The following is a 22,014-nucleotide window of genomic DNA, read 5'->3' as shown; positions in this document are numbered from 1 at the left end:
TTGTTATGCATTTCTGTGCATTATAAAATCAGTTTATAGACTGAATGTTACCTATATACATAGCTTATCAACTGTCCGTGTACCTGAAATGTTGTTATAGTGTTAGGTTAACAAGTCATCTTTATTCAGAGTGCAACTTCTCACAGAAAAGATGCTTATGATGCAGGTTGTATGCGATTTGTTGTAGTTTGCGTTAGATAATTTTAATGACATTGGGAATGGCAAATTGATGGCTGGATAGGCTTTCTGTTTAGGAGATCCAAATTTGGCTGACAATCTTGCATGATAGAGATATCAAGAATGAGATTGTGATAGTATCTCCTATGATCTCCTATATATCTCCTATATATCTCCTTGGACACAAAGTTTTTTTGAGAGCTTAATTCAACTACTGTCAACTCCCTGCTCCCCTGCCAAACCAAGCATAAATAAATGACCAACAGATGTTGAGAAATGTTTTGCCTATTATGTAATTTTCTTTCTCGAGAGATCTAATGAAGATACTCATATTACAACTCCACACATCCTTTTATCTAATTCATGTAATCTTTCTTTTGCAGTCAGACTGTTTAGCTGATATACTTGGTCATTGCTCACAAAAGCTTTTCCACCTCATTTTGATGTTCAAAGAAGCTCGATTCCGAAGAGTTACCTGTGAAGTTGTGATCACTTGCAGCTTCTTAAGCATATATTTGTCGTGGTTTAACCCGGCCGGCAGCTAAACACCACACAGCCGTTCGCTCACCCTCCCCCCTCCCTTTCTGGGACGGGGGAGAGAAATGGAAAGTGAAGCCTGTGAGTTGAGATAAAGACAGTTTATTAAGACAGGAAAATAATAATAATAATACAATGATGATAATAGTACTACTACTAATAATACGTAAAAACAAGTGATGCACAATGCAATTGCTCACCACCCGCTGCCCGATGCCCAGCCTAACACCGAGCAGTCCGGCCCCCTTCCCCAGCTAGCCACCCCTATATATTGTTTAGCATGACGTCAGATAGTATGGAATACCCCTTTGGCTAGTTTGGGTCACCTGTCCTGGGTCTGTCCCCTCCCAGCTCTTGCTGCACCCCCAGCCTGCCCGTTGGCAGGACAGAGCAAAAGGCTGAGATGTCCTTGGCTTGGTATTAGCACTGCTCTGCAACAATTAAAACATCGGGGTGTTATCAGCACTCTTCTCATCCTAAGCCAAAACATAGCATTCTACCAGCTAGGTTTCTAACTGAAACCAGGACAATATTTAATTTGGAAAAAAAGATGAGTACTCCTAACATCCAGCATGGAATCATTTTTTAACTCTGTTAAAGAAGTACATCACTTCCTGCTCTCCTGCATGCATAGAAGTCCAACAGGTTGGGAAAATCTAAAGTAAGGAGGAAAAAGAAATGCATTTCATTACATTGCACAGATAATATAATGTGTCTTTACAGTAAGTGTTGGCCTTGGTCTCCAGAGAGTTTGGGCTGCGTCTGGCATGTCTAGACCTAAGGAGTAAAGCACTCAAGAACAGGCTAGATTTTCCCCAAAACTTAAAGCTTGCTTCAAGCTGGGGCTTTACCACCACCCTCCATTGGTACTGTGGTTGAGGATAATGTATTATGCCTTGGGCTGTACAGCTAAGGAACCATGTTATCAGTGGAAAAAAAAACACTTTTCTCTTGTAAAACTGAGAAATACATGTCAGTCTAAATATATGTGTAAAATAAGACTGATCCCTGTGGAATATCAGAAGGCAATAAATGTACAAGGTCATCGCCAGACAGGCAGTCTCAAGATACAGATTTGAACTATATAAAAATATTCTTATCATGTAAAAAGGGACAGCCATTCTGACAAAAGGCCCCTCTGAGAAATCAGCTGACATGGCTCATCCAGGAGGTAGTTTTTCCTGGTTGCATAAAATAGTTTCAGCCTGGTGAGGGAATAAATAGCAATTGATTTCAAAGAAGTTGCTTATTCAGATGAATCAGGTCCAAAATGCAAGTGGTTCAAAGTACAGTTTTATAATAATATATTAATAATAACATAGAAAATGCTCAAGATCAGAACTATGAAACTTATTTTAGAGCATGTGTGGGGTGTGTCTAAGTATGTGCATTCTAAAGTGCATTTCAGTGCAAGAGTGCAGCTGTGTTGTTGAAGAGCCTGCCTGTTGACTTCAACAACTTTCTAAGCCAAGGTGCAGGACAGACCTAAGTAAAATTTCTGTTGTCATAGTCCTAGCTTTAAAATGTGTTTTAAGATAAATGAGCTGTGACTAAGGTTGAAAGAGACAATAATAAAAAGCTTTTATATAGGCTTGCACATTAGTGGCCTATCTTGGTGATTTGAATTTGTAATGAGAAGAATCTGAAAGTATCATTTCTGGTATGAGAAAGAGACTTCCGGTTGCATAGACCAGTGTAAACCTTTATTTTTTCCTCCAAAAACCAAGAGAGATGTACTCAAACATGTACTTGATAAGAGAAAAGAAAGGGGCAAAACAAAATGTCTCTCTCTCCTGAAGGTGTAGGAACTCTGCAGTAGTAGATTTACCTTAAGGGGAAAATCCATCTGCTCTGCTGTGAATTTCCTATGAAAAAGGCTTAGTAATTTGTGAGTCATTTTATTTTGAAACTTTCTTCAGAATTGGCTTATTTACAATGCATGATTTCTTTCCAAGATTGTGGACTCTACACAAAGATATGCCTGCAGCTGCTGGAAAAGTCCATTAAAAATGGGTATTCTCCCTTCCTTTTGTCTTTTATTTTTAACAAGCTTTTTAGTGATAGTAGAGTAGCAATGGAAAGATCCACAAAACTCCTGTGAATGTGGAAGGCCCTTGGTGGAAGTGATGATTATTGTTTAGTAAAAAAACGCAACACAGTTTTTAAAGACCAAATTGAAATTAAAGCAGGAAACTCTGTTCTTAGAGGAGTCTTCAGTCAGCTGATGACCAGAGTTCTTCCCAATGGTCTCTCACCACTCATTTTAAAGAAGGAGAGAGAAAAGGTTACATGTGGGAAGAGACTCTATGGTGCAGACAAGAAAGAGGGGAAGAAAAGCGGGAAAGGTGAATCTTCAGTCTGAAGATATATAAACATGGAAGAACCATCCAAATGAAGCTGCTGAGGAGACTGACAACTGGGAAATACATTAGTATTTTTTATAATTATTTTTTTTCTGTCCTAACTCAAGGACTGTCAGGAACTACTTCAGAATCTATAGTACATACTTCAACTGTTAGAGATCCTTGAATGAAAAATTATACAGTAGTCTAGAGCTTATGAAATTGGATTTCAGGGAAAGGGTTATTTTAAGTAAATTGGGAAGCTTGGAGAGCTAGTAGTAACCACTGAGCCTGCAGAACCAGGCTGCTATGTCTGAGCTCTCAGGATCTATACCTTGATGGTGTGTCTGAAGAACTAACCTTAGAGAGACAATTCCTCACTTCTGGAGAGACTAGGGAAAGTTTAGAAGCCCACAGTGCCAGTTCTGTAGGCTACTAGAAATCAGATAAGATCCTAGAGGGGAAAACACCTCCAAGCCTGAGTACTGATATTTTTTTTTCTCTTGCAGTCAAGTTATTTTTATGAAAGCCATTCAGTAATTACTGAAAAATGGGGGGAGGGAGGGGAGAATGTGGCAGTTTAGATGGTATACATAGCATGTGGCTTTTTTAAATTCTCCTGAATAGGACAATGACTTTTATAAAGATAAGAAAATAAATAAATCAGAGCAAGCATAGCAATTATACAGTGATAACTGGGAGTGGAGAGGGTAACCAACACAGGAAATATATCATAGTTATGGTCAGCACATCTAGGCTCTAGAAGTGGTGTTTATTCATCTATGGCATTTCACTCTAACTTGATTTGTAGTGATCTTAGAATTTGGGTGCTTCTTGCACACTAGATGCCCCTAATGCTTCAGACAGTGTGAGAACTATAAGAAACGTTACAACTTTAGGTGCTATAGCTTTTTAACATTTGGTTTCTTACTTTTTTTCCCCTTGGCCTGTGTACTGAACATGTGGACCTAATATAGGATCTAAGACATAGTCTCAGAAAATCTGTATGAACCAATAATTAAGGCATATTAAGAGATATAATTAAAGCCTCGTGTGAGAAGCTGGTAACATGAATAAATAAATAATCCTTGTTTGTAGTGGTATTTCTGTTTACAAATTCCCTTTTTTAATAAATTATTTCTTATGTTGTAACTGGCAAAAAGAAAATTTATATTTAAAAGCAGGATCCCTCTCTGACCTGCTCTTTCATTTTCTGTATATGAAATGTACCTTTTCTTTTTCTTAAACCAATCTCTGCATGCCCAGGGAAGGAGTTGATATTTGGCATTGGCTTTTCTGGCATGAGACCCATCTTGTGAGTTTAAGCATTTTATTTTTAATTGTGTTGAAGAATTCAGTTCTTCATGCAAACAATGGTTAAGGTTGTTGCAGCGCCCTATAGAAACAGACTGAAGATGGTGTGATCAGAATTTCTTACCAATCATTACTTGTCCCACCACGTGAGATGTTTTAGTGACTGTGTGCTTGCTCCTTAGGATGTGTTCCTCTCGCTGCAGAGCACTGATAGTTCCCTTGGTCTCATGTAGGATTTATCCTAAGCATGTGGTAGGAGAACGGGGACAGAATTATTTTGCTTCTGGTGTGTGACTAAAAGTTACCTGGAGGTTTTTATAATGAGATTTTATGAACGCAAACATAACAGCCAGTTAAGCTTTATTAGTAACATATACTCTAAGCAGCACATAATCAGAAGTGTAGTAACATCTATGGATAGATATCGTGAGGCTCAAGTTATCCTCTATTATTTAATTGAATAACTTCATGTTATACAGTTATCAAAATTAGATTAGGTTGAAGGAATTGCATACCAGCTAATGGCAGAGCCTATACGTGAAACAGGCTCTTTCAGTGGAAGTTGAGGTCTTTTAATAGTGGATCCTCTGTATATGGATCCTTCTGGATTAGTCAGTTCAGGCTTGAATACAAGGGAAATACTGTTTTTTTCTGGGTCTGTTTTCTACTGTGCATCTTGTAGTGGTTTTTTTTTTGTTTTTTTTTTTTTTTTTTAATATATATATTTAAATGATTAGCTTGATGAACACAACATCATATTTCATTTGCCTCAAAGTATTCAATAAAATGTGTGAGCGTTGTAATTAATCACGGGTTTTTGAAAATTCTTAGGATGCTTTAGAATAATGTGGTATGGGCATCACTTGTCTTACTGTTATTAAAACATTGTTAGTATGACATTTTAGCCATAGAAACCTGTATAATAAGTTATAGTGTGTGTATACAATTGTCTCTAGTTCTTTCTACTTCAACTTTATTACAAAGAAAGTTTGAAGTGAAGGTCATACTTGGGGTGTGCCCCTTTTTGCCCTGTTTTGCTGTTTTCATTGTCTCTTGTGTACATCAGCGTCCTTACGCTTCCATAAAGAGTGAGGTTTGACCGCTTCTGGATGATTCTTGATTTGCCTTTCAGTGTGACTTTTCTTTGAACTTTATACTTTTGCGGTAGATGTGTCTTGGACTGATACTCACCTCTGCCAAACCTGTGCACCTCTCCAGGTTCCTTTATTAGTTTTTCAAAGTGGTGTTTTCCATATAGTGATTTTTCATATTTAGAGAAATGTTAGTGTAAGATATAATTAGGCCAATTTTAAACAATTTTGAATAATATGAGATAAAAGAAATAACTGCTTCTGTGCAGACATGAGGTAAGCCTGTTCTGTTGCATCACAGTATAACATAAATCTCTTTATCCACAGGTTGAGACTTTTTTGTTTTTGTTTTTAATTACAAAAAAAAAAAAAAAAAGGCAGTCCCAAATGCAACATTCAAGAGGCCATATCTCATTTAAGTATCAAAAGAAGTGGCCTGTTCTTTAAGCAGCTTCTGGGTAAAAGGTGCATAAATGTTGAGATGTTTTGAAAATCTGCCCTAAGCTTCATATTGAGAGCTATTAGGTGCGAAACTTGTTCGAACAACTGGCTCACTTCATGTATTTAAATGAGAACTCTTGAAAATGTATACGTTTTGATGTTTTTCCCTGATTTGACTGCTGATTCTGCTGATTCCTTACAGCAAAGATGGACAGAAATTCAGACTGATGCTCTAATAATTTAGCATAGTTTTATTAGATGTTAAAAATTCATGGGTGGTTTCTGAAGTTATTCTAGGGCAACTGCTAAAAGGCAAACTTTAGCATGGAGAACATAAATTTGGATTATTTTAATGGCACTGATTTTGTAGCACTGTAAGCAGAGATTTTTGTTTTGTTTTGAAATAGTGGTGCTGAGTGAGGAGTTGTTCTTTTCCTGAGTATTGAGCAAAAATAATTTTGGCATTCATTGTGTTTCATGTATGAGGAAAGAAGGAAGTGTTCCTTTTAAAGCTGAGTTCAGAAAAATGGAATAGCAGCTTTAGACTGTTGCTAGGCTTGGAATATTTGCATAATCCTTGAATGCAGTTGTAAGGATGCGATACGCTGCAGAGATCTTTCAATAGATCAACCACTAAACCCTGTCAATAAATATATGCTATAAATATATACTGAGTCACAGCTAGACCTACAAACACTGCAAGTCTTTTGGCAGCAGTTGGCATAAATAGATGCATGTTGTTTGGCAAAGCTGCCTGCCTCACCGTGAGCGCCCTTCCCCAGCCACACAAATTGCTTCCTGGTGTCTTGAATGGCTTACGTGATGTTGCTGTCTGTTTTGCTGGTAGAACCAATACCTGTTGGGGGGGGAATCACGAACGGGAATGATAAGTTCTAAGGATGTGCCACAAACGGCATGTGTTTACAGCATGCTGGGGAAACAAGGGAATGGAAATATTTTGCTGCTGGTTCAGAAACAGAGTTGTGATGCTTAGATGGATGTTCCTTCCTCCTGCTTTCAGCATAAGGTGGGATACAAGGGAGAACCATTTAAAGGGGGAACTGAAAAAAAGTCTTATTTTAAATCAGCTTTCTCATGGTGCTTTTTGTGCATATGTATCATTGCTGTTAATTAGACAGGCAAGCAGGGCTAGCATGTTCCTTGCTTGTCAATACTGTTTGGAATCCAAATGAGTTTCTCAGTACCGAAGAACTGGGAGGTTTTATCAGCTTGTCTGGAGCTGCTATGTTTGACTGCTTTTTGTAAATGGCGGGAGAGTGTTTTTCTTTTGTGCATGCCGGAACTGAGGCTGAACCACGCTGACGTTACAGTAATACTCAGCATGTACATGCAAAACAGTCCCAAAGGAGGCGGCAAAGTTGGGCATCCCTGCTGAATGCTAATGAAGGTGTGGAAAAAATATTTTTATATCATTATGATTTGTAATGAAAGGCAGGTGAAAGAAGCAGAGGGTGAGAAAATGGAGTTTAGTCTTCAAAAGAAAACAGTTATTGAAGAACTTGCTAGGAGTGGAAGTCAAATATGCAGTATTCAATAAAGAACATAGTTGTTATGCCCCTCAAATAATTGAGATGATTTGTGGTTAATTCTACCTCAGATATTGGGGTGGAAGGGGTTCACTTCTACCTGGTGCCTTAAAATAGTATTGATGCCACTGTGAGTAATGTGTAGTTCTGTACAACCAGGTGCAATTCAAAACTACCAGAAATGCTTATTCAGTTTTAAACATCATGCCAAGCTCTGATTCTTCGAGGAAAAACATTACTAATTGAATTACATTTTGTTATCAAAAGTACAGTTATTCTGGTGGATTACTGTCAGGTATTACTTAATTGATTTTTTAGTATTAAAAACAAACAAAAAACTAGAAAATGTTAAAATTTTGTGATGTTTCACATCCTTACTTGAATTTCTAAATTACTGTCTTAAAAACAAAAAGCTCAAAACAAACAAGTAACAACTTCTTAAAATCAATTATGCAGTCTTTACTGGGTCAGTCTTCCAAATCCACCCAATTGCAAAGCCAAGCAATACTCAGCTAGAGAGTGGAGTATTGGCTATAAGGCTGCATTTGCTCTGAGATTCTTCCCCTCTTTGGAGGAGCTAGAGGGCAGTATCTGATCCGTCCTGTGTAAAATAAGGTCGCCTCTTTATCTTTCACTATTGCTCTCAATTAATGCACTTTTTTTTTTTTTTTCAGGGGCATATGCCCTGATTTCATGCTGATAGCTTTACTATACAGGAAGTACTGTGTTCAATGAAGATTAATCCAGAATTTTTTCTTGGAAAGCAACTGGTGCATTTGTTGACCACTTGGTGGCATCACTCAGTTGTATGGAAACTGAAATGCTTTGCCAGTAGAGCAGCTTCGCCACACTGCTTGGTGTTAAAGGACTTTGTTTTATTTTAGCCTATTAAAGACTGAAGAGAGCTATTAATATGCTTCAGGACGTCAAATGAAAGCTACAACTCTAGTTTTGATAACTGTATTCCTTCTCTGTGGTGTGTTACTTACCATTTTGAATCTTTCCTTTATCTGCATAAAAGTCAACAGAAGGCTGGTCTAGATATCTCTTCTTCCTGCCCTCTTTGATAACTTTTCAAGGATGGGAGCTGGTGTTTTATCAGGTTGATAGTGATATAAATGTATAGCATCATTTTTTATATTTCTTTTTAATTTGCTTTTCCTGGGAAATTACTTTTAACCTCCATTTGCAGCAGTCAATATGTATTCTAGGGAAAGGTGCTATGCAATTCTGTGATTTCACTAATGGTAAATAGTTGATATAAAACAAAAGCGTTTTGTAGCCTTCATGCTAAAACTAGGTTATATTTCCATTTGTGTATAAACCAACAATAAAAATTTACTGAAAATTATGAGACATGGTTGTAAAGGAGGCAGCAAGGTATAGTCCCTGTTATGTAGAGGTAAAGGACAGTTCTGGTAATGTCAGGAGAGCTCTGACAGTTTGTATATGCTGACAGTGGGCCCACAAGGTATTGGGTAGTAAGGCATATAGTAGAAAACACGTTTTTTCTAAATACTGCTTCCCCTCTGGGCGAAGCAGCACAAGGAAGGTAATGTTGCCATTGTGTGTGTCTGTTTTGTGAGTAATGGCTAGCAATATCTTTTTTGAGGGGTGTGGGGGAGGAATATATATATATGTATATATGTATATGTAAGTCCCTTTTCTTCCACTCTCTCCCTTTCTGTTCAGGTTAGGCTATTGAATGATTGAAATGTAATAAAAGAAATGTAATAAAAATGTAATAAAAAGAGCCACTCAAAAATGGGACAGTTCTTTAATATTATTTTTGAAACTTATTTCTTGTAAACATTTCAAATTCTCATGCTTTCCTTAGCGTTCAAGATGCTATTTTTAGACACTGCTTTGTCAGGGATATTCTGACATGCTGACTACGTGTACACTTAAGCATGCACTCCAATACATGTATATGCATATGCTAATTTTCTTGAATCTTTTCATTTTAACTGATGGCCTACTGAAATAATCAGCATTATCTTAGAAAATATAAGCAATGATGCGTAGCTGGGTTTTGGATCAATTAGTGCTTTGAGCTGGACTACTAAGAATTTTACTTGAAGTGGAGACTAAAACATCTGGCTATAGGACTGCATATACGCATGCAATTTAGGGTAGATTTTTCAAAAAAAAAAAAAAAAAAGGAAAAAAAATATTTTCAACTGACTTAGAAGTTTTGTTGCAGTTGCTAAGAAAAACACCTAAATTTCCCGTATCTTATGGATTCTAATACCAAGGAGATAATTAAGTATGGAGGGGAAAAAAAATCAGAAACAGTTTAAGCAATAGTTCTTTTTTTTCCAATGGGTTATCTTGTGTTGTGTTGTTAGTTGGAAGTTATTACAAAAATAAGTAGCAAAAAATATCCTGTGGAGGGTCAAAATGGCCATTTCACTGCTGGTAAATAAATACCAAGTTTTGGGGAAGTCTGGATAAGATTTACCCATCTGACAAACACCAGCTATGCTCTGTTCTCTTTGGGTCTCGCTGTTTGCTCTAATTGCAACAGAGTCCATAGTATTTGTTAGGGTTTGTATTGCCCTTTTAGGCTAGTCACTGATGCTCTCCAAGGCCCTTCTCACAACACACTGTTGTACATGTGGAATACTTCCATCATTTGAAATCATAAAGTGAAAGACTTGGTATCACATTGGGGTTCTGAATGCTAGCAAGCAGGGGAACACAGGACATCGGGAGCTATTGGTGAGGCTATGTCAGACTTTCCTGTAGCTTCCAAGTTAATCACATCAAGGACTGTGGGATCTAAGAATGCCTGGTTTCTGGTCCCAAATACAGAATAATAGATGCTTAAATAAACAGGAGGGAATACTTACTGTTCTTAAATGCTGTATCTAAAAAACGATCCAAGTTGGTATAGTTAGGAGGTTTGTTTGGTTTGATTTTTACAATAAACCATGATTAATTTCAAATTTGCTTCATTCTTTTAAAATTCATTTTGTTTTGATTGAAGGTCTGTGTAGTAGAATGAGAAATAATCATCTTCACTGCATAAAGGTGATGCAGCAATAAAAGTGCTACATATAATATCTATGTGGTTGACATCTGTTATCTTTTTCTCTATTAACAGTTATTCTGTTGTGAGAAGTTTGTGTATTTCTAACAATACAATAATTCCTTAGTTACCTGAAAAGAGGAGGTTGTAAATGCAGAATGTAAAGTAAGTAAAAGCTTATAGAAATGGGACAAAGAAAAAAGATTATTGCAGAGCATTCAAAGAAAGGGAAACTGCAAAACTTGACACTAGGTACTAATAATACACATTTATAATAAATTGCCCTTCTCAGTTAATGAAAGGAATCAAAGAGCAAGCAAACATAATCCAAATGTAAAGTAAGGAAGAAAACATTATTTTGGAAACCCCACTTAGTGAATCATAAGGTTGAGAGAGTGTTTAAATGATCCTGATTTTGATATTGCCCTCAATTCATCAATAGTAGGAACGAATCTTTCTATAGATCAATATTTTTAATAGAAATATTTTCAATGACATTAAGATTACTTTAATTTTGTATGCCTGATGGGAGTGGTTTTGCACAAAAGCATTTTAATTTTAAAGATCTTTTAAAGACCTAAACAGAATGCAAATGTAGGTAGATAAAAGTCTTACCACTTTTCTACATGATTGTATTTGTTGTAAGTTTATGCCCCTGACTTAATAGAATTTTCTTGTACTACTTTAGAGACATTTGTTTTTTTGTTTAGATGTGCATGAGAATGCTTTTTTTTTTTTTCTTTCTCCTGAAGGGACTGTATCATCATCCCTCTTGTTTTGAACTACTGCTGGGAGGACTGCTGTCTTTTTTCTTCTGCCATCATCCTTTTTATCTCATCTTAGTGCTCCAGACAATCTCCCAGAAGGACTTTTTTCATTTAACTTTAAAAATACCTTCATGGATGAGTTTCATGAAGACCTTATGTCTTGATTAAAGTTATAGTTTATCAGCTTTCTGAATGGGTATGTTTTTATCTCCTAATTCTTGTCTATTCCAATGTTTTACTCAAAACCTTTAGGTGCATCTGCTCACTTACAAATTGACAAATGAATCAAATTGCTGGTTAAGTTTTGTATAGAGGAATAATACAATAGCTAATTTATTGTTTGTGTATAGCGCATATTTTGCATCTGCTTGCTAGGCTATTTGGTAGAGTTGCCAACTGTGCACCTTCAGCAGAATAAATTAGAGGCCTTGATAATTGCAGGAAATACGGTGATCTAGTTTCCCAAAAGATATTCTTCCCAGAATTTTCTATGTTTTCTTGAAATTGATGTTCTGATAATACTCTTTTTCCTTCTGTTTTTCAAAGATAAGCTATGTGAAAAATAACTTATTAGCCAAATTGACTGAGACGATAATACTAAGGCAAATGTGAAGTCCCTCATCTCAGCAGGATGGTAGCTTTGAAACCTAATTACAAACACTTAAGTGCCAACTTTGTTAATCATTTCATTGCAGGCTACTACATCAGAAACACCAGGTATGTGCAGTGTGACTGTGTTTCTATTCCCTTGCTGCATCTGATGTTCTCTTCATTTGAAAATCTTTCTAAGCAAAAAGGCAGCAACCTCTCAATTTTCAAACAGTAGAAATTTTTTAAAGCACAAGTTGTTTTATTAGGATGATCTTCCATTTGCTGTGCAGTGAAGAGCTCTTAAGGGGTAGTCAAACTGGAAAAGGAAGAAAAAATGTCGAGGAAAAGAGAGAGGATTTATCTGATGGGGTTCAAAGTGGGTAGGACCAGCTGTAGCGATACACAGAAGTGAGAGCCGTCAAGGCTTTGAAGTTTGAAGAGGCTGTGTGAATGCCAGTAGGTGGATATATTATAGATCAGAAATTAGTGGCAGCTGGTCTATTGATAACTGTGGAAACAAAGGAACAAGTTCATATCCTATATTGAATAATAGGAAACCACTGAAAGGGGAGGCTGAAAGATAGTCATATTGTCATGTTGCCAGAAGCAAGATAACAGCTTATTTTGGAGTATTTTGATTATATGTAGTTTGGAGAGAGGGATTTAATTATAGGGGGGTCTGAGCTAAAGCCCTTAATACAAATATCCTTATGAACATGGTGACAAACTTTGTTGTCCACACGTCTTGAGCAACAGGATGGCAACACAGGAAGCAACTGTATAACAGCAAGATCTTAAATGTGATTCTAGCAAAGCAGAATTCTAGTGTTATATGCCACAGAGTCCCACATGTTAAAAAAGGCAGTAGAGATAAGGTGCAGTATGAAAAAATCATAAGCGGTCTTTGAGGCATGCTTGTGGTGTTAAAGGAGATAGAGGTGTGGTCCAAGAATGTGAAAAAGTTCACTATGTATAGTTATGATGTTAGAGTCAAGTTAGAAAAATGGGTGTTAGAAGATTACCCAAAAATGTAAACCTGTGTTACTTCTGCCAATATCATGACAGAGATAACATCCAACACAAAACCTAGAAAAAGATACTGCCTACAGAGGAGGTAAATGTTAGAAAATCATGCAATAGATGGGGAATTCATCAATTCTTCTGTCATCGAAATAACAGTTTAAGACAACATGTCAAGCAGATTTGAAAAAGGGAGTTGTTGAAAGTCATTTTCAGAATAGGTTAGGAGAGATGCTTCACTGAGATGATTATAAATTAGATTAATTGATAATTTAGGAAACAGTCAAGGATAAACTTGAGAGATGGTCTGCTGTTAGAAGAAAATATTGACCAAAACCTACCATGAAATAACTTTATCTGCTAAAATAGTTTGAATGCCAATTTATTCTCTAAGTATGGTGATCTTGTTTTCACCAGGTTAACGTGCACATTTCTTGCAGTATGGCTTGTGGGATGTTGGTATCCTCTTAAAATGTATCCTGACAATGAAGACATTTGATACAGTAAATTAATAATTTCACTGCTATATGAATAGCAATAATCTGGAGGTAAGATTGCTAGAACGTTGTGTCTTTTATCTGTAGGACTCAGATTTAAAAGCATTATTTCTTGAAATTTGAGATTATTACCTTCAGGGTAAATAAATAGGAAAACATCTTCACTAGATGAAAGAGTGGTACATCTCTAGTAAATAAGAAAGATTGCTTAAGGTCAATGTGTTTGGATTCATCTCTCCCTTGTTACTAAGTTTATATGAACCACAGTGCTTCATATTTCTGTATTTCAGTTTTAAGGAAATAAGGATGGGGATTATGAAATTAATGTACAAAAAGTTCAGGTTCTTTTGAGTGCCTATGAAACTATAGAGGTATAGAATTACTTATTTATTCAGTCATGTGGTCAGGGATGCTCAAAATCCATAGCTAGTATAAAGTAAAACAAAATTACAAATATTTTCTCATGCCACAAAAAATTGTGTGCAATAAAGCATAGGAATACATCGGGGACATGGGGGATGGGGGGGATGACAACAAAGAGAAAATCCTAAACATTCTCACCAGTGTTACTCTGGGATTCTGTAATCCTTTCAACATTATCTTGGTAAGTAATTTCAAGATGTCTTAAGAGTTTATGAGATTTTTTTTTTTTAATGAATTGGAGTCTGTTGTACTTTGTAGTTGTGTTCCTTATTGTGTTACTCATGTAGAAAAAAAACTTAATGTGCTAAAAGCTTCTCAGCATTCAGAACAATAAGGGTGGAGAGGTTGAACTTCTTGGAATCAGTCACATTTTATTCAGCGAAAGTCTTCTATTGAAAATAACATGCACTGTTTCACATTCCGTGATTTGACTAAACGTGATTCAGAAAATACGAAACCTTTTTCCTTAGTCATTCCAGTTTATATTTCCTGTTGTACTATCGCAAAACAAAGGCAAGAGAAGAAAACACTGTGTAGCATATACTTTCAGGCAGAACACAGTCAATTGACAAAATATCAGAATGTAGAAGCTGATTGACTAATTCTTCATTTTAACCCATTGGTACAAACTGTGAAACAGTGAAAGTCCTTCAACCAAAACAGACATTGCTGAGGTATTTCAGCTTGTGTTCTTTGGGCTGTGTGGGGAGAAACGCGGGCTGTTTGTGGTCTGTCATGTCTCTGGTCTCTTTGCGGCTAGTATGTGAGCAGCTTTTTATTAGTGTCAACTGCTGAATGAAGTTATCTCTTGTCACGCAACTGATGATCGGTTCTATATTCAATGAATAAGTATTTGAATGCAGCCTCCTGTCAGAAAGGGCTTTGTTTCTTCTCTCCCGTCTGCTTGTGCAAGTAAATTGTTCCTTCTGTGGATCTGTGTGGCTTTGCTTCTCTCGCCCTTGGTGGTGGCAAAGCTCGCTGGCTGGTGCTCTCTGCAGGGGTCTATAGCTCAGCTCTGCTGTTCTCTCCCTCTGTTCCCACTTCTCTGTTTCCTGTTCCCTCCCCTACTGTGACTAAATAAATTACCTGTATGGCATGTTCCGTTTTCTCTGGCAAAAAGCCTGGGAAATCAAATCTGTTCCTGAACCTGGGTCTCCCATTTGGCAAATGTAATGACTCCCCACTGCTAAATCAGGTCAGCTCTCAAGAAAAACAAAGAACAATTTCATATAACTATAATTAACACAGAGTAAATTTAGATAACACAGCTGACATATGTTTATTGTAAAGACCATCAAGAAGCACTTCATTTTTCTCTTTTGCATTAGGATACATGTTGAATGCTCTGTATGGAGAGAGGATCAAACATTTTTTGTTATTCATATAAAAGTGAAAAGTATTTATTTTCTGTCTGTTCTAAGAAGATCTTTGGTGAAATGATTCATTGGTTGCATTAGGCACAGCTTTATGTATTTAATTATCATGGCTTTATATAATTATTTGATAATTAACAGTTAATTATTAATAATTATTCATAACCTGTCCCACTCCTTTGGCTCTTTGGCCTCTGAATGTGGAGATGAAAAAGGAAGTGTTCACAGGAAGACAAAGAAATCCTTCTAGCACACTGTGTTCATTTTCCTACCACTCTGCTCAGTCTGTTTCCACCAGAGACCAGTGGAGCTGCTCCATGACTGGGGGGACGCATATGCCCCCCTGCCCGGCACGTGCCCTGGCAGCCCCATAGCATGTGCCATGCGTGGGCAGCCTGCTCTTCTGTGCCAAAGCAGCACCCAGGGAAACGGGGTGGTTTCCTTCGGGCAGGCTGTGCTTGTGCAGGTGGTCACACGGGGACCGACGCTGCTGAAACTTGTAACTTGTAGAGCTTAGGGATATGGTTTAGTGGGGACTGTTAGCGTTAGGTCAGAGGTTGGACTCAATGATCTTGAGGTCTCTTCCAACCTAGAAATTCTGTGTGTGTGATCTGTGTGTGTGAAACCCTGAGCGATCCCCCAGCCCTCCTCACGGGCTGCCCCAGGGAGCGAGCTGCAAGGCAGGTGAGAGTTCACTGTGCTGTCTGAGGAGCTCCCGGGGAAAAACTGTACCACAACTACTGACTAAATAGCTGCTGAGGTGTAGCTAGGGGCTTTGAGTGGAAACCCTTTCCAGCGCCAGCTGGACATCAGGGTGACTGACCAGAAGGAGTGAGCTGTGAGGGCGGCAGCCAACATCCAGGCCACACAGGCCTCTGCCACCATCACTGCCCTCCCTGTGCTTCCAGCTTGGTAACGCTTCATTCTTTGAAGCAGGTGGGTTCAAATGTGTATGCTGTGTTTTTAAGTGGTACGTGCTTTTCCAGATCTTTTTACAGACAACTACAGTGTTATTAATAAGTGTTTAGTCATTCATGACTTGCCTTCATTCTAATGAGCACTTGTGTTGTTTCCTTGTTGCTCTGAGAGGCAAGCAGTGAATGTTTCTTCATCAATTTAAAAATCCTTCAAAACTTTGTTGTATAAGAAACTTCCTTGAAACTGAAATCACTCTTCGCTGTCCAAAGCCCACATCCAATGTGCATGACCACGTTAGAGGTGGGTGGTGCACTTACAGCCCTCGCAGTGAGGGCTGTAATCTCCATTTGCATTGGCTTCAGTCTGAAGAAATGAGGACAGTAATGGTATCTGTTCTTAACTTGGTCTTATCTGTACAGATTGCAGATACTGTCTCCTACTGTAAAGGTACAGGACCTATCTCTGAAAAGCTTCAGCTGATACTGTAACAGAAATCTCTTCAGCTCTGTGTAAATGGCAAGGGTAAAGCCTGTCTTGTACCGTTCATAGCATGCAGATCAGTCAAGGAGTTTTTGAGCCTGCTTCAACTCTACTTTCTTTCTTTTCTTCTCCAGCCTGTGACCTGATGACCCTAGGGATCTTAGCCTTAGTGACGTCCACTGGCTGTGCCTCGGCCAACGCCCTGCAGTCCTTGACGGATGCCATGCACATCCCACACCTCTTTGTGCAGCGTAACACGGGAGGCTCCCCGCGCACGGCCTGCCACCTGAACCCGAGCCTGGAGGAAGAGGAGTACACACTGGCTGCCCGACCACCAGTCCGCCTCAACGACGTTATGCTGAAACTGGTCACTGAGTTGCGATGGCAGAAATTCATAGTCTTTTATGACAGTGATTACGGTGAGTAAAGCAGAGGATTTCAGATGTTATGAAATTGATTTCTTTCAACTAGGGAAAGGAGAGGAAAATATAAAAGGGGAGGGGGTAGAACTTTCTGGGCTCTTCCTCGGCAAAAGGCGAAGTGTTTTAAGTGACACAGGTCTTTGATTTGAAGGAAAGGTTGCAGTGAAAACTAATTCTCAGACAAGCAGCAAAGTTGCTTAGCAACATCTACCAAGACAGCCGAAGTTTGAATCATCTCACACTTTTTCAGTAAAATATTAATAAAGTGTTGACATTGATTGGCAGAGGTCATGTAGCTGTGCAAGGAAGTTCAACATGGCCTCTACCCATTCCCTGAAAACACTTTCTATCAAAGCTGAGTACTGTTCTCTTTAAAAATTAATTTTCAAAATAACTATTACCATATCTTTTTGCACATGCTTCCTCTCACTATTCTCCATTAGGAGTAACTTTCAGTGTTATACTTCTTGGCATTAAACCAAGAGGTAGAGTTAGCTTTTTTACTACATCTGATGCATCTCCTTCAGCAATTTTTTTCCTTTGATCTGAAACTTAGGGAAAAGAAGTCTATGTCCAAAGAAATTTACTGCCCTGTAATGGGTGTAAAGAAGCAATAAAAAATAAACCTTGCATTGTGCCAAGATCTGAGTGAAGGGAAGTGAGTGCATATTTTTTGTTAATCTGCTCGAAGGATAGGAACATTGTTCCATATGATTAACTTACAGTATTTTCAGTACTCTCATCTTAGTATATAGCATCTGTAATGGGGGAAATAAATTTCCTATGGAATGTTTTAAAACCATGTAAACACTTTGGGTTTAAAACGTGATGTGCATGTTTTTGGTGTGGTGACTTAGTATGAACAGAACATAGGGAAAGGAAATTGAGGTTAGATTGTAGTTGGAAAGATAATCTCGTGTATTTCTGTATATAGTTTAGATTTTATACAGACTTCACCAATTACAATGTAGCTCTTTTTATTTGTATTCTTACTATATTATGGAGGATTTTCATTGGTGAATCAGAGATAACATCTTTGGTTTTGAATTTGGGCCACTCATTTATTTATTTATTTATTTGAAAAATGGGCTGTGCAAAGGGTTGACTTGTTAGATATGCTATTGAAGAAGAGCAAATGACCAGGCAGAAGATGAGGAGGATGATTTTAAGTGGGAAATCAATTGAGTCTCTAACATGCTTTTAATTATATAAAATTATTTTAAGCATGAGAAGTTGCCATGATAACTTGCATTAGAAGTAAACTGTAGGCTCAAAAATGTAGCAACCTAGCAAATGTCAATTACTACTGTCCTATATCATGCTCCACTACTGAATGCTTTGAAAGCAAAAAACGCAATGTACATGGTAGGTGCTCTTTTGGTGTAGCCTTCCTGTGGTGATGGTAATGTTGCTATATAACATTAGGGTTGGACTTAAAAAGATTAAATTATTCAAACAGTTACTTTCAAGAAAGTAATTTCAAAGGGAACAGTTTAAACCCCTGAGATTCCTGGCCTTGGTAACATTGCAGATGCCTTATGTAGAAACTGTTGTCACCCATATTCCCCTGTAGCAAACCTGGTTTTATATATTATCCTGTCCCTTTTTCTACTAATATAGGTTTCTTTGCCCTTCTCTGCAAAGGGTTAACATCTCTATGTCAAATCCTGAAGCCTTTAATTTACATGGTCTTAAATTTAGATATCAAATTAATCTTTTCCATTTATAGCAGACTGTCCTTCACCTGTCACCCATTAAAAAAAAAACAAAAAACAAAAAACAAAAAACAAAAAACAAAACAAAACAAAAAAAAAACACTAAAAGGGAATGGAGGATTGCTGCAGGTATTATGCTCCTTCCAGTTGAGAACATATTGCATACTGCAGCTGCCCATGCACTATTTCCTCTTTGTTGTGAAAGGGACACAAGAATTCCATCAGAAGGATGTTTTCATAAGAGTTTGGTTGGAGGAGTTTCTGTAAAGAAGCACTTGGAAATTGAACCTTGCCAGCTCAGGGTGGGCATTGGTGAATACAGGATAAATAACCTAGTGCCCAGGAAATAGTATGCTGAGCTCAAGAACAGCACCTGGCTCTCAGGGCATGCCCATTGCCCTCATTAGTTTGCTTTAGCAGAGCTGTGCTTATGCATGTTCAGCGACACTTGCCCGCTCAAAATGCAGGAGTTGACTGCTGGCTCTGAGGAGGGAGGTCACTTGAAGAACATGCTTTTGTCATTATGGAGGGTTTCCAGCATTGGGTGCTTGTAGTTTAACAAATAGTCCTTCTCTACCTACTCCGTGGAAGTTATACTATTCCCTGGAGTAATGTTTTAATTTGTCCATCTGCTGATCTCTAAAAACGAGCCAATCCCTTGGTGTCCTCCTTGTGGAAACTGTCAGGTTTTCTAAAGACAAAATAACATTGCCCAATTTAAAGAACTCCCGTGTTTACAGTAATTCTGCACTATACCAGAGCTGAAAAATATTTACCTCATGAATTACTTGTCCCTTAACAGACATACGTTTTGTATTATAATTTCTGCACTTGCTAAATTAAGGGAAAGTAACAGACTTCGCAGACAGAAATACAGAGTAGTCACTGAATCACTGAACAGCCTGAAGAAAAAATACCTTAATAGATTTGTAGTTGTGATAAGATATGCTTTATTTGACATTTTTTCACTGAAGCTACAGATAGAAATCTGTATGCATAACTTCATTGAAAGAATGTGGTCCTTCACAGTAACATGCCTAAAATTCTGAACCTGTAACAAGAAATGGAGGGAGGTCACAGGAAAGATGCAGGCATTTTAAAGAGAATTGCATAATGCAGAAGGGTTCAGACTGTGTCATTGCACCTTACCTGAAACCAGCTTTTAGGTTTTGTCACTTTTGTGCTGAAGAATTGTATAACAGCTTGGTTCTGGAAAAGCGACCTTCCAAAGACCTCAGACTTGAAAGCTGTAGCATTCGAACTCTTCTCAATGACACAAGATCTACTGAGTGGAAGAAAGGTCAGTTAATACATACCCATACAGGTCTCTTGTATTTGTATAAGGAAAAATGAGCTTTTGTACAATTACAGAGAGATTTCATATAAATAATGCATCTTTATGACTCAACCCTTGCTTTTTCACTTCTCTCTTTGATGGTTCATGCATAATTTCAGGCGAGGTACAGAAATCCACTTCCTGTTGATCAATATGGGAGTTTTCTCCTGATGAGACTGCTGCCTGATGGGAAAATGATGGTGAGGAACTATACAGTAATCCATGTAAGCCACAGCTAAGATAAGATGAGACAAATCTCCTTTCTTGCTGTTGTGCTGTAGGGCTGTTGGAGCTCAAGGCCGGAATGAAGGAGACTGAAACCTACCTTTGACATGCTATTCTCTGCCATATCATTTTGAGAATGCTCTCAAGGCTCTCCAATTCTTTGCTTTCCCATGTGTGAAAAGGAAAGAAAAACCTTCCTCCCCGTGTGACTGAATTGGTGTTCAGAATTTCCTTAAGAATTCTTTAAGTAACAGAATTAAGTGGTTATGTTCAGGAACAAAACAATTCCAGTAAGAACTCAAAGGTAATCAGGGTCATGTTAAATGCATTGTTTTACTTTAAACGTCTGTATAAGAATCCCATGCTAAATCAGGGTATTAGATGTTGATTTTCTGGGGAAAAAATGAATTGACCCAAGGTTGGCAATGGCTGTCATACAGTGCTCTGTGATATTAGGTCTATCTACCTGTCAAAGACCCTGAAATATCAGCCAGATAGGTTGTCATCCTAAAAAGCTTCAGGTGTGCTCATGCTTTGAATTGCTTTTTCATGGGCAGGAGTATGTTTTGTGCAGCAGCATAGATTGCATCAGTGGTGTGCAAAGGCCTATGAGAAGTGTACTGACCTCCTGAATGTAGAAACATCAGTAATGAAATTTTCTGACACAAAAATTGGTAGTGTGGCAAGTTTCACATATATTTTTACCAAGCTCTAAACTGACTATAGGTTAAAAGCAGTGGGTGCTGCCCACAGTAAGACAAGATTGGGTAATAAACAGTTGAAAATATACTTTTGGGGTAAGCAAATAGCTCTATGGTTAGAGGAAGGATTTGAGAAGGATTATGAGACCTGGATGTGAAAACAAAAGCAATGAGGAATATCAAGTCATAGTTTTGAAGAGAATGTGAGTAATAGCTATGTTTTCACCAGATTAATTTTACTGTTGGAAGCGCTTTGTCTCTGTGGTTATATCATGTCTCTCTGCTTCCCTGCACGTGCATATTTTACAATGTAAGACAAAACAGCATTTTTTTATGACACTACAGAAATGACACAGAGAAATGATAATAGAACTGTGAAAGGGAGCCGCAGTATTTTATTTTTAATTTTTGTTATTGATAACTCACAGTGTTGTTTAGTTAAGAAAAGTGTTGTACGGAAGCTTTACAAAAGAAACTTTTGAAGAACTTTGCACCTTTCAAGACTCTATGGAGCTCTGTTCCTACAGGGAGGGAAAAAACCCTGCTGCTGCTACTACTAAAAAAAAAAAAAAAGATTTTTTTAATTTAATTTCATTTTTTTGAGAGTAAAGATTTTTTTCATTATACTCATGGAGGCCACTTCCATTTGAATGCTTCTGGATGAATCCTGTTATGTAGAAAGTACTTGGTTTACAGTGTGCTTTCCTGTTTGTTTGTTTGTTAATTTTCCCTACAGTAGTTACATGGTAGTTTTATTTCCAAGTCCTAACTGTCAAGGGCCCTTGATTTAAAGTTGCAAACATTATTCTATCAGTAGTTTTACAACTAGCAATTGATCATGAGATGGTCTACAAGGGCTTTTGTGTAGGTCATTACTCAATTACACAAAAAGTACTACATGCAATTATTTGATCTGCTAAGGAAACTAGTAATGAAATTTGAGATATACTTATTTTTACACAATTCCTGTATGTAATGCTGCGAATCAGCATTGGCTGTCGCATCAAAAGCAAAGTAGGACATTTGCATATGTTACCTCCATCTTATGTGCTTTATCATAAAAATA

General features: G+C 37.6%; 1 protein-coding gene and 1 long non-coding RNA gene across 14 annotated transcripts in view; one reads left to right on the top strand and one right to left on the bottom strand.

The window, feature by feature from the left end:
* The window catches only part of LOC137859373 (uncharacterized), a 143,844-nt gene extending 142,896 nt beyond the window's left edge, over positions 1-948 (bottom strand). For both annotated transcript variants that reach the window (XR_011098250.1, XR_011098249.1), the window contains exon 1: positions 915-948. This is a non-coding gene — a long non-coding RNA (uncharacterized lncRNA). The remainder of the gene's footprint in view (positions 1-914) is intronic.
* Positions 1-22,014, top strand: part of GRID1 (glutamate ionotropic receptor delta type subunit 1) — a 583,553-nt gene that overhangs the window by 261,098 nt on the left and 300,441 nt on the right. For 11 of the 12 annotated variants that reach the window (XM_068688379.1, XM_068688377.1, XM_068688380.1 and 8 more), the window contains one exon: positions 16,684-16,968. The exons of the other annotated variant lie outside the window; for it this stretch is intronic. In XM_068688379.1, the coding sequence (XP_068544480.1) occupies positions 16,695-16,968 (274 nt within the window). In that variant the 5' untranslated portion in view covers positions 16,684-16,694. The remainder of the gene's footprint in view (positions 1-16,683; positions 16,969-22,014) is intronic. 12 annotated transcript variants of the gene reach the window in all.

Source organism: Anas acuta, chromosome 7 (assembly GCF_963932015.1).
Source record: "Anas acuta chromosome 7, bAnaAcu1.1, whole genome shotgun sequence".
Lineage (NCBI taxonomy): Eukaryota > Metazoa > Chordata > Aves > Anseriformes > Anatidae > Anas > Anas acuta.
The sequence above is the reverse complement of the archived record's forward strand: the minus strand, read 5'-3'. Positions and strand labels throughout refer to the sequence as shown.